Below are 13,140 nucleotides of genomic sequence, written 5' to 3'. Positions count from 1 at the left end.
GTAAAGAAAACTTATGTTAAAATGACATATTCCACATCATTACGAAATGTCGTATTCATGACAAGGATTAATCTGTATATGTATGTATTAACGGTAAAGCTGCTGATAGCTCAACAAAGACAACAATTAAATTGCGGTACGATGTTTATAACATTACATACTAGTGACTAAAGTGTGAACGGTGAAAAAAATTTTGAATCGATAATACAAAAAAATAGATGTTGCGAGCGAAGTTTTCTTTCAATTCCAGAAATAGTCATTAGTCACGGTTTACTTTTCTGAATTCGATTACTTATTCGATTCATTGTTATCAATTACATCGATTCATCGATATCAATTGCTAAACATTCATTTGAATGCAGCATGTCCGTGTCAAAGTTTTAAGGTCTTACCACAATCATCCCGATTCCTTCTGAAATAAATATAAACATCTGCGACATGTAATATTACTTCCCTTTTGACTTTTGCTCCAAAATATAGGTATTCAGAAACTATTTGAAAAATGCTGTAATATTAGGACTGGCTGTATATGTTGCATGAAAGTATTACGGGGCGTTAAACGCCAACCTTCGTGTGTTTTGATACTGTTGTTCATTAATTTGAAAATAACACTTAGTGCTGTAGTGATCATAATCGGTAATAAATTCGATACCAACACGTGGCAGCGTATTGTCCACAGTAGACTGTGGTATTGTCAAAATAGCAGTGCTGCACACGTTGACGCAAGGAGTGAGTTACATTAGTTTTATCTATTGAAAATTCGGTATGAAATATGAGTACTGTAAAACTGATTTCATCTACGAAATATCACGGAGTGACAGTAGTGTTCAAAGTGGAAGTGTATTCGATTCAACGTTGCAAAATACGTGGAAAGATGCGTTGGAGCGTGGTGTCTTCCGATACGTTTTAAATATACAACATTCTAAAATTCTAGAGGGAAAATTTTCTTTTGTGGCACAGGTGAGAAACAATAAAAGACCTATAATAAACGCTACAGCCCATATTGTTTTATTAATCTGGAATTTTTGCAAAAACTGTCATCAGTTAAATACAGATCGCGCTCTTAAAAGAAGGGCCCCCGAGGAAATAACAAGCCTGACGCAGCCCTTTGACCACGACAGATTTAATTTTACGAAAATAGACGAGACTGAAATACTTTTTGAGCTGAGAAGAAAATGTGACACATCAACAAATAGGCATTGTGTGATAATTAATGAGAGCCCACTAGAGTTTGGGCATTGTTTACTTTTACCCACACGGCTGAACTGCTTACCACAAATTGCTACACAATATAGTTTGCAGCTGGCAATAGAAGTTATGCTTCTTAGTTCAAATCCGTAAGTATCTCTTTAATGAGTTATAACAGTTTCGTGATTTTAATATTACTGTCGCCTTGCCTAAGGATTAGACGTGTTTCATTGTTAAATGGTTTGCAAAACTTCTCAGTATGTTGAAATATTATCAGAATCAGTTAGGAAGTGGCCAAGATTTTTCGTTGACAGTTTCTACATATAATTTATTAATTTATTTGCATACTGATATAATGTTTAATGTAATGCATCTACACTTTAATGGGGACCTTACCTCTTTCTTCATCTTTTTTGTCACTATGTGGTCACTTGATTATCAGCCCTTGAATGTAAATACTAGACATCAGTTTGGTAATTTCTTGTTGGTTTGTTTTCTTTGGCAGCATTCCGTTTTGAGACATCTCATTGGATATTTACATTTGCATTCTGCAAACAACCGTGAAGTGCGTGGCAGAAGGTACTTCCCATTGTACAACATATTAGAATTTCTTCATGTTCCATTCACACATGTTGTACAGGTTGAATGATTGCTTAAATCATTCTTTGCACATTTAAAGAGTAATCTTGCCTTTACAGCCTATAAGGATGTAATACATAGAGAATTTTAGTATAATCCTAGATTCCTCAGGTAATACAGGTGAGTCATTCCATGTCAAATCAACACACTTTAAGTAAAAATTTTACCTCACCCTGTTAGATTTTGCTGAAAGTTGGTACACACATAGTGGGTGCCGAAACTAAGAAAAATACCAAATTTCAATTTTTTACCTCAAACCATTCCTGAAATATGGTCGTGTAAACTTTTCAAAAACTGGCCAAAAATGTGTGAACGGACTTTTTTTAAATTGCCCTAGGAGCTGCCCTAATTGAGCTAGAGAACTGGGAAAGGTGTCATTTTGTAGCATTTTTCATGCTCTTTCCAGTGATACACAAAAAACCATAGCTTCTAATTAATAACCTTTTTCAAAATGGTAATTAATATTTTGATTTAATTTTTTTACAAAAAGTACATAATTGATAATTTTCAAAATACTTCCATAACTATTTCATACTGTTGTAAATCACATGGCAAAACATAAATGTGGAATGATGATGGGTTCATTGTTTAAAAAAATTTATTCCGGACTCTTATTTTTCACTAATGGCCCTAGCTTGACCAAACTGACGTATAAGGTAGTACATCAGTAGAGGACCGTATACATAGGGCTTGATGTCTGTACAATAATTCAGGGACTGGAGCCATTGTTGAGATGATGTAGTCTGCATTGTTACCTTCTAAGGCTTTGTGTGCCTACAGCATTATTGTGCACTGTGGTTTTAGTGCAAATCAATTATTACCTCTGTGTTGACCAGTCTGTATCTATTATATTTAATAGTTCATTTTCAAGTAAATCTATACATTGAAGGCCAGTTTTTAAGTGGTTTTTGTATAAATATGGAACCAAGTAAAAAGTGCAGTGCTGTAAGAGTTCAGTGTTGTAATCCATTGAAGAAATCAAATCATTTTATTAGAGACAGAAAAAAAACTGAGATATGTCACAACATGGATGCCCAAATTATTTCCTCAAATACCAAGTGGTGCCAAGATTTGTGATAAATGTAGGAAATTGAAAAATACACCAGAGCCCATCAGTGATGAAAGTGTTGAAGAAAAATCTCCTGGATCAGAGATAATCATCCGAGACCAAGACCCTGACTTCACTCCAACTTCAGTAGCTGTTAAAACATTTAACACAACGCTTCAAGAACTAGGTGAGTCCCCAATTGACAAGAGAAAACTAACATTTAGGCATTACGCCAAATCAAAAGTGAAGAAAATCTCATCAATGACACGTGAACTTTTTGTTGCTCCTGAAACTTCTTCGTCAGATACTGATACTGATGAATCCGTTCTGGAAAATCTTGAAAGAAACTTTAAAAATTCTGTAAGTAGAGCAAAAAAACTAATGATTCTTACAAGCTTACCTGAAAAGTGGAGTGTCAGGAAAATAATGAGGGAATTTAATGCTCCTAATTACATTGTTCGGCAGTCCAACAGAAACTGTCAAAACTGTACATTCATTTTATGAAAATGATGAAGTTAGCAGGGCAATGCCAGGTATTAAAGATTGTGTGACAATTACAGAAACAAATGGAAATAAAACAAAAATATCAAAAAGACTTATTTTGTGTAACCTTAAAGAAGCTTACAAGCATTTTAAAGACAAGTTTCCTAACATAAAAATGGGTTTCTCTAAATTTGCTGAGTTGAGACCAAAACATTGTGTATTAGCTGGCCGGATTGGAACACACATTGTCTGCATGTGCACAACTCACCAAGACATAAAATTAATGATAGAAAATGCCAAACTAAATACAGTAACAAACAGCAGCTTAAACAATTATAAGCAGTGCATTGCAAAAATGCTTTGCAACCCATCATCAGTTGATTGCAACTTGGGAAACAGTGAATACTGCCCAGAAGAAACTGTCAAACATAAAATTTTAAAAGGCTCTTTTCATGAAAACTTAATTGAACAAGTTCAGTTCCGACAGTGGATGTCAGTTGACCAATGCAATCTGGAAATTGTTCAGAAAACTTCTGAAGAAATCATAGATTTATTTTGTAGTAAGATGTCGACTTTGATTCAGCATGACTTCATTGCCAAGCAACAACGAACATTTCTTAACTCCACAAGAGAAAACCTTATGAAATCTGAATTTGTTGTCATATGTGATTTTTCAGAAAATTATAGTATAATTCTACAGGATGAAGCTCAGAGTTTCCACTGGACAAGACAACAGATTACCATTCATCCTTTTTTTATATATTACAAACAGGACGACAAAATTGAGCATATGAGCTTTGTCATTGTTTCTGATTGCCTGGAGCACAATACAGCTGCTGTTTACACCTTTCAAAAGAAGCTAATTTCATATCTAACAAATACATTTCAAAAGATTCCAAAAAATATATACTATTTTTCTGACGGTTCTGCCACTTGGTATAAAAATAAGAAAAGCTTCCTGAACCTTTGCCTTCATGAGGAAGACTTCAACATAAAAGCTGAGTGGCACTTTTCAGCCACAGCACATGGGAAAAGGCCTTGTGATGGAGTAGGGGGTTCAGTAAAGAGACTGGCAGCTCATGCAAGTTTGCAAAGGGCATACCAAAATCAGATCCAACCCGTACGAGATCTATTTGAGTGGGCAGTAGATAACATCACAAATGTTGATTTTGCGTATTCCACTCAAGAAGACTACGCTGCTTCAGAAATATTCTTAAAAAACCGACTTGAAGAGGCATTGACAATCAAAGGAACACAGCAATTTCACGCTTTCATTCCCAACACTACATCAAAATTAATAGTCAAATACTTCTCAGGTGATATGCAGAGTTGGGGGAGGGAAGTAACTACATCACCAGACAAACTGAAGTTACAAGATGTATCAGGCTATGTCACCGCTGTATATGGCAGAAACTGGTGGCGTGGGTACATTTTAGAAAAAAACGAAGAACTTGATGAAGTGAAAATAACTTTTCTTCATCCATGTGGACCAGCTACCTAAGTCATTCTCTTATCCTGCACTGCAGATGTCCTGTGGGTGTCAGTTGTGGATGTTCTCACAAAAGTGACTCCATTTACTCCGACAGGGAGAGCATACATTCTTAATGAAAGTGATGGAAACCAAACCCAGTCAGCTTTATTAAAATGTAATATGTGAAGTTCCAAGACAATTTACAGGGAAACTGCTTTCAACTCAAAACCTAGTTTTTGTCTCAGGTTAGTGTTAATGTATATTTTATAGAAAGATGTTTCCAAACTATTGTTAGTACCTATTGTGTTAAATTAAGCTATGTACATATACCTGTTACTCAAAAACAAGCATTACGTATTTAATTTGTTTAATAGTTCCATTTCAAACGTCATCGACCAGAACTATTATGTAAAGACTTGTACTTATTCATACTTTATTTCAGTTTGTATTAAATGCTCAATTTTTTGTTTTTGTTATATCGGTTAATATACTGTTAGTGAAGTTGCACGAAATTAAAATAAGCAATCAACTTAATTATAAAATATGGTGGTTAGTTTTGGTTTAATAAGGTGATTTTAAAGAAATTCCTGTTTGTTAAAGGTCAATTTGGTCAAACTAGGGCTGTTAGTGAAAAACAAGAGTCCTGAATAATTTTTTTAACAATGAACCCATCATCATCCCAGATTTATATTTTGCCATGTGATTTACACTAGTATGAAGTAGTTATGGAAATATTTTGAAAATTTTCAGTTATGTACTTTTTGTAAAAAAAATTAAAATTAAATCAAAATATTAATTAGTATTTTGAAAAAGGTTATTAATTAGAAGCTATGTTTTGTTGTATATCCCTGGAAAGAGTATGCAAAATGCTGCAAAATGACACCTTTCCCAGTTCTCTAGCTCAATTAGGGCAGCTCCTAGCACAATTTAAAAAAAAGTCCATTCACACATTTGGAAATACGGAAGCGTCCGATCCCGCCCATCTGCTTTGACCCATGACGTCACGATTCCAATATGGCGCATATAAAGTCGGTACGTACACATTATGAGAACGAAAATACATCGAAAAACAAACACACACACTTTCCACAAAAAGCCTAATGACACTAATGGGACAAGCGCGAGAAATGGGGTGTTTTTGGGTGGGGGCAAACTAAATATAAACAAATTTAGACACCCACCCCCATACAAACCACACAAAACGAAGAAAAAAACCATCGTCACAAAACTCCACAAATACCACTAAACACGATATCATCTGGAATCGGACACTTCCCTTGACCTATATAGCTCAACAGCAGCTCCCGATCCCATAAGTTAGGATCAAACACTTCCCTTGGCCTATATAGCTCAAAAACATCTCTCGATACCAGTGTCAACATATACAGCCACACATTGGGATCGAACACTTCCCTTGACCTGCGCACTGTTAATTTTATCCGTCATATCCATTCGTGAACATAAACAACAACAGATTAATTTTACTAAAATTACCGCACGATGTACAGCAAACAACACTAAATTAACCTTCACACAAAATCGTTAACTCACTGAAATGAATTACACTACAAACACAGCCGACACTCAAACAATTCTGGATAATGAGCAAAGGCAAACTGAGCCCATTACATCACACAAACGAAAACCCTGAACATACCACCAGAGAGTACAACAAACCACAACACGACGACATCAACAAACACGCCACACTCACAAACCTAACTCCACGCCGTCATGACGTCACACACAACACCCTTACGTCACGGGTCAAAGCAGACGCGTGGGATCGAACGCTTCTGTCGACCCACACATTTTGGCTGGTGTTTGAAAAGTTTACATAGCCATATTTCAGGAATGGTTTGAGATAAAAAATTGGAATTTGGTACTTTTCTTAGTCTCAGTGCCCACTATAAGTATACCAACTTTCAGAAAAAACTGAGAGGGTGAGGTAAAATAGGTGTGTTGATTTCACATGGAATGACTCAGGTTTTCAAAATTCTACAAGTAAACTTTCATGAGACAGTTCGCATCTATCTAAAACCCATTGCTTGTTCAGCCCGAGCTCTCCCTAGCAAGAAATGTGCGATCCAACCTACACAATATCTCACTTTCACTAATATGTGATGCAGAGTTAAATATATTTTGTAAGTCAAGGAATACTGTCTTTATCTGATTGACTTGATCCATGTACTTCAGGATGTCATGTGAGAAAAGTGTTAGTCAGGTTTTGCATATCATTGTTTTCAGAATTCCTGCTGGCTGTTGTGAAGGAGGTCATTTTGTTTGAGATAGCTGATTATGTTTGAGCTCAGTATGTGTCATAAGATTCTACTACAGGTTGACATCAGTGACACTGGATGGTAGTTTTGTAGATCACTTTTGTTACACTTAGAACTTGTAGAAGGATGAGACCTGTGTTGTCTTCCAACTATTGGGCATATTTTTTTAGGATCTGTGGTAAGTTATTGATAAAAGAGGGGCTAACCCTATAGCAAATTCCAGGCTAAAGTTACATACTGAACCCTCGTAGAAATCTTGGTTGTTTTGACAGGCAGCTGTGACCACATGTCTAGGTTAGGTTGGAAGGCGGGAATTTTTGTAGTGAATTGGAAGCCAATGAATGTGAAAGGTGAAAATCTGATTATAGTAATATATTGACTGGTGGTGAAGCCTAACATTTATGTCGGTGACATATTGAACATTGCGAGGGGGTCTAATACATAAATTTTGTCAAATTCTGTGTAGAATCTGTTAGGGATTCTGTTGAACCCTGGAACTTTGTTCAGTTATCCGAGATTTCAGCTATATTTCAATGCTCCTAACACAATATCTACATTATTTATTTCTCTGGCATTTTGAGAAAGAAACAGGAGGAGCTCTCGTGTATCTTACCTTGTTTAGTAATAGGCTATATGAAGAAAGGTCTCGGCATCTATGCTTTACTACCCTCAGTTTCAGGTCATTTGCCATCCGTGATTGTCTGAACACTGGCTTTCATACAAGTGACAGCTCCTGCATATTACCAGAATTTCCATTTTAACAAAATATACAAAAGCGGTGTGTTTTTCATAGCCATTAAATGCACAAGTGTACCACTAGGCCTAAAGCACATTTTCATTCCCTGCATGGTAAATCTTTCAGTTCAGCCTTTTATTTATTTTGCTGACATATGTACAGAAGATTGATAGATGAACACACTTCGGACAATAAATATACCCATTATTATTTTAAGGACACAAATGGTGGAAAAATTGAAATTTTTTTATGACGTTATTAAATTCTATGGTCTTTCAGAAGATTGATAGATGAACACACTATATCCATTATCATTAAAAAAATATATATTCAGGGTTGCCAAACGTTCTGGAAGTCAGGGAATATGAGTAAATTTCATCCGTATCAGGGAAATTTTGGAAAAAAACTGGAAAAATCTCGTTTTTGTCTCAGTAGCATGAAATTGTTCATTTACTGAGATGTCACACTTCATTGCTGGCTGGGTGCAGCTAAATACGCGTGCCGCTTCTCTACTGTCTCATTCTTACTGCTTCTCCCCTTTCCACCCCTCCCCTCAGCTTGCAGTCTGTGCTGCGACCATTACTTACTGTTAGCCTAGCAGCTGCCTAAGCGAGGCTGGGAGGCATGAGGAGTGGTTTGTTTGGATCTGATTCTCAGAGATTGTTGACGCAGCAGCAGTAGATAATGGTCATGTGCGCACGAGTTGTGTCTGAGTGATTTGAGTGTGTGTGTGTGCTCTCATTTTCTGACAAAGGGTATGGCCAAAAATTCAGTTATGAGAATGTGATTGTCTCTTCTAAGTGCCTGGCTCAGCGATCATCTTTTCGGTGAGTTGCTACTTATCCTCATTATTATTGATTATCACAGTATTTGCGCAAGTTGTGTGTTGCTTGGGTGATAATCGCAGTCTCATTTCATCAACATCATGTCTGTGACATGTGAATAGCTGGTCACACAAGTAGGGTTCCATGGTGGGCCAAAACCGCAGGCCATTTCTGTGGACATCTCTAATGGATCAGGCCTATCAATCTCAACCCCATAATTTCCCACTAATGTGAGGGTCCTGCCTGTCGGATCTAGTCTCACCGATCTGCCCCCAGGCTGTGTCTGTCTGTGTGTGGTGTAATGCGCCGGATTTTCATGGTTTATCCATGGACCTAGGGCTGTGGTGCTGCTTGGCAGGCCAGTGGCTACAGGTGATGGATTTCAGGAATTGTGACTGTCTCATCGCAAGTACATTATACAGTGCCGCATTTTATAGACATTTTATTTATCATAGTACATTTTGGCACTTCAAAAGTAGTTTATATATTAGAAAGTGTGGATGATAGGAAGAAGAAAATTGTGGCAGTCACTGGCAGTTTGTACGCTATGTACTCAGTATTTCTTGAAAGAAAAATCACACAATAACTGTAGAATAATAGACGTAATGCAGTGGGTAATTACTGACAATAACAAACATAGTAGAAGCAACATTTTATTGGTGGCCGCCTGTAGTATTGGTTTACATAACTCTTCCCCCCCTTATATGTTTCTTTCAGGAGGCCTACTTTTTTCTGAGGTTATTCCTGAAAGCAGTGAAGGTATTTTAAATCTGTCTTTTGACTCCAACAAAATGCAAATTTTTGTCATCAAATGCATTTTGCTTTATTGAAATAAAATAACATCAGTGGTCTTAATGAAACGTATATAACATGCGGCTTGCTTTCCCCCTCTAAAAACAGTTCATTGCAAAATATTTTGCTGTTAGTTTTTAACATTTTTGCTCAGACATTTTTAGTACAGAAGTCCTTACATTTTTTGTCAACTTGCGTCTTTATTTACCCTTAAGATCTCAAAATTTGTCAGGAAAAAATGCTAAAACTTATCTGGAGGTCAGGGAATTTTACTTGGGGAAACTTGAGGCAACCCTGATATTGCTTGTGGCCCTTTTCTGCAGTTTGAAATTTGTGTCAATGTTTTGTGCAATTAATCCCCAGAAAAAATCACATGGCTAAAAACTGAGTCACATAGGAGTAGTATGTCACTACAAGACAATGGGTGCTACACACTGACAATGGGACCTTAAGGGCATAACATATAGGTGACACTCTGTTTCCCAATATTCCCAGAAGTATCAGTGTAAGATCGAGAGACATGCCTCCCACAGGTGAGATTATTAAAATCCTAATGGTAAACTGCCAAAGCATTTGCAACAAAGTGCCAAGCACTTATGAAAAGCAGTAAAGCTCACACAATACTAGGTACAAAAGCTGGTTGAAAGCTGAAACTGATAGCAGTGAGATTTTTGGGGAGAATTTAAGTGTATGTCAAAAGGATAGGCAAATTATAGCGGGAGATGGTGTATTTGTCAAATCCATTGAGATAGAAACTGAAGCTGCCTGTGAGACTGGACAAGAGTCAGTATCAGAGGGTGGGCATAAAATGATAATTGGATCCTTCTATTGCTCACCAGACTTATCTTCTGATGTAACCAAAAACTTCAGAGAAAATCTCAGTTCACTTGTATGTAAATTCCCCCACCCTCCCCCACCCCCTGCTGTAATAATCAGTGGAGACTTAAATCATTCAACAATTAATTGGAAATAGCAGTCATGTGAGCACAGCAGGCCTGATACAACCATGTCATCAGAAACCTCAACAGGACCAACAGATGCACGACACTTAAGCTGGCAGCTGCCTTTAGTGCTGCAGTCCAGTTGCCACATCATCATGTAAATCTACTCTGTGCGACCAGCAGTGAGACAATTTGTGTTTGTATTGCTTGCCCATATGCATTAACTAGTGCTTCTCAGTTTCTCCGGAGTAACACTGGTAGTTGTTGCTGTAAGCTAGAACTTTGAGTATTGAATTTGACATTTCTCCTCCTCCCATGGTCATGGTGTGAACCCTCTTGAAACTCAATTGAAGATGAAAGTGTCTCCAGGGTGTGCTCCAAGAGCTACTATGGAAGAAATACGTTTGAGGATTAAAGAGTACTTAAAAATTATTCCTGTGCCTACAGTGTATACCCTTGGAATTCGATTAGCAACAATGCATAAGATTGTACATGAGAGCTGTAAAGCTGGGCACATATGCAGGAAGAAACAAATCCCACAATGTAACATAGGGATATGATGACATATTCATCTTTCATATCTGCAGCTCTTGTCTTTCTTCCTGAGTTTACAGTTAAATTATAGCACGTAGGTTCCATCTTCATGCAAAAACACTGTTTATATTTCTACCCAAACATGTTTTGGCACCTCTGTGCCATCATCAGTGGGTTTTGTTTATTGAAAATGTGATTTTACATTATGTGTTTTTTGCAGGACCATCTGTATGGTGTCCTGCACTGATAGCTTTTCATGTTTTGTTGTGACTGATCCTTCTTCTTTTACATTCTGTGGCAGTGCACACACACATTAAGGTACTTCGTTTTTCCTATAATAGGATACGGTGACATTTGGAATTAATTGAAACAAACTTGGTTTTAAAGTGTGTAATAGATATAAATTTTGAACGACTACCATGGCAGAGTTTTATTATAAATTTTTTTGGATTAGAAGTCCTGGTCATATATTAAATGTCATAAGAATGAGTACAATAACATTTTCCAAATCTTGCAAATCATGTCCTCTCGCATCCCAACATCACCAGTCTTGATTCGCTATAGTCTATTCACTGTTGATCTTCACCTGCAATCACCTGAAAGAAACCCTGATCTACTTGCTCTTGACTGTAATTAATTTCATACTCACTAATCAATATTTCTTCCTTGAGCGGCATAATATGGAGAGTATCCAGAGAAGCAATTGTTTAAGAAAAAATTAGATACATTGCATAATTTCCCAGTTATTTAGCATTGAAGTGGGCCAATCAGGTTGTTGCGTACACAGATTCAAGCACTTATTATGCATTCTGGCTTGAGCTCCCAGAGTCAGCAGTCATGTGTGAATGATTGGTGTGTGTTTCTCCCTTTCAGATGAAGCCTATGGCCAAAAGGGTGTGCGTAAGTGTCTTTTAATCATACCTGTCTGCAATTTCGTGTGTCATTTTGATGGTAAATAGCAATCAATTTTTTCCTACAGTATTGTTATTCCTACCTGGAGTTTCTATTTTTTGTTTGAGCTAGAAATACATTCGTTCAGTCTGAGTTAATCAGATGAAGATCAAGTTTGGCAATACTGTCCCTGACAGGCTGCTTGAATTTGCACGCATGACAAACTGATTTGCTAACTTAAATGTTAAGTATTTCGAAAATGGCACAACATTTTGAATTTTTTTTCTTAACAATTATTTTTTAGCACAACCTCCATTGCAACACTCTTATAAGCTTTCTGACTGGTTCTGACCACTCTGTATAAACAGTTCAGGGCATGAAACTTCCTGGCAGATTAAAACTGTGTGCCGGACCGAGACTCGAACTCGGGACCTTTGCCTTTCGCGGGCAAGTGCTCTACCAACTGAGCTACCCAAGCACGACTCCCGCCCCGTCCTCACAGCTTTACTTCTGCCAATACCTCGTCTCCTACCTTCCAAACTGAAAGGCAAAGGTCCCGAGTTCGAGTCCTGGTCCGGCACACAGTTTTAATCTGCCAGGAAGTTTCATATCAGTGCACACTCCGCTGCAGAGTGAAAATCTCATTCCAATTCAGGGCATCTTTATGTTTACCTTTTAGGGGGCTGTAGAAAGAGAGCATTCTGAGAATATATGGCTGAATCTAAGACGTGAACTGTTCTCTACCTGTATGCATAGCTGAACTGTAATATTATTGAAAACACCTGTATTCATTTACATTGATAAGAACCATGTCTTAGTATCCTACCCCTTACTTGGCAAGCTCCCTAATGATAGTGGTGGTGGTGGTGGTGGTGGCCGTGGTGGTGGTGATTGTTCACTGGCTCTCTCAGTGTGATTCTCCATTCTACACATGGTGAGTTTCAAAGTTCAGTACATGGTTAGTCCACCAAAAAAATTGTTTCTGCTCTTTATCAGTTGCCATTCTTTTATATGAAATAGATTCTACTCCAGCCTTGGAGAGAGACTAATTCACTACAAAAATACATAGACTGTCTTGACTGACATTATTCCTACAGACAAACAGTTTATTTCACAGGGATATTCTGAATACCATCTTGACCATCACAAAAAATAATAAATATAGAGAATGTACCTTTCATCACGCAGTACTGTTCTTACTTAGAAATCGTCAACTTACCTTCCTGCTAGAGCTGTGTTTATCTCACAACATAACCTAGAATGAGGTCCAACATCAGTTAGAGCTGTTGTCGTGAAGAGACCTTAGTGGAAATT

The 13,140-nt window shown here is 37.3% G+C and overlaps 1 protein-coding gene across 3 annotated transcripts in view; it reads left to right on the top strand.

The window, feature by feature from the left end:
• Window positions 1-366: 366 nt before the first annotated feature.
• Window positions 367-13,140, top strand: part of LOC126419230 (GDP-D-glucose phosphorylase 1) — a 98,968-nt gene continuing 86,194 nt past the window's right edge. For all 3 annotated transcript variants that reach the window (XM_050086369.1, XM_050086367.1, XM_050086366.1), the window contains exons 1-2: window positions 367-960; window positions 1,045-1,337. In XM_050086369.1, coding sequence (XP_049942326.1) covers window positions 766-960; window positions 1,045-1,337 — 488 coding nt within the window. In that variant the 5' untranslated portion in view covers window positions 367-765. The remainder of the gene's footprint in view (window positions 961-1,044; window positions 1,338-13,140) is intronic.

Source organism: Schistocerca serialis, chromosome 9, assembly GCF_023864345.2.
Source record: "Schistocerca serialis cubense isolate TAMUIC-IGC-003099 chromosome 9, iqSchSeri2.2, whole genome shotgun sequence".
Classification (NCBI taxonomy): Eukaryota; Metazoa; Arthropoda; class Insecta; order Orthoptera; family Acrididae; genus Schistocerca; species Schistocerca serialis.
The sequence above is the reverse complement of the archived record's forward strand: the minus strand, read 5'-3'. Positions and strand labels throughout refer to the sequence as shown.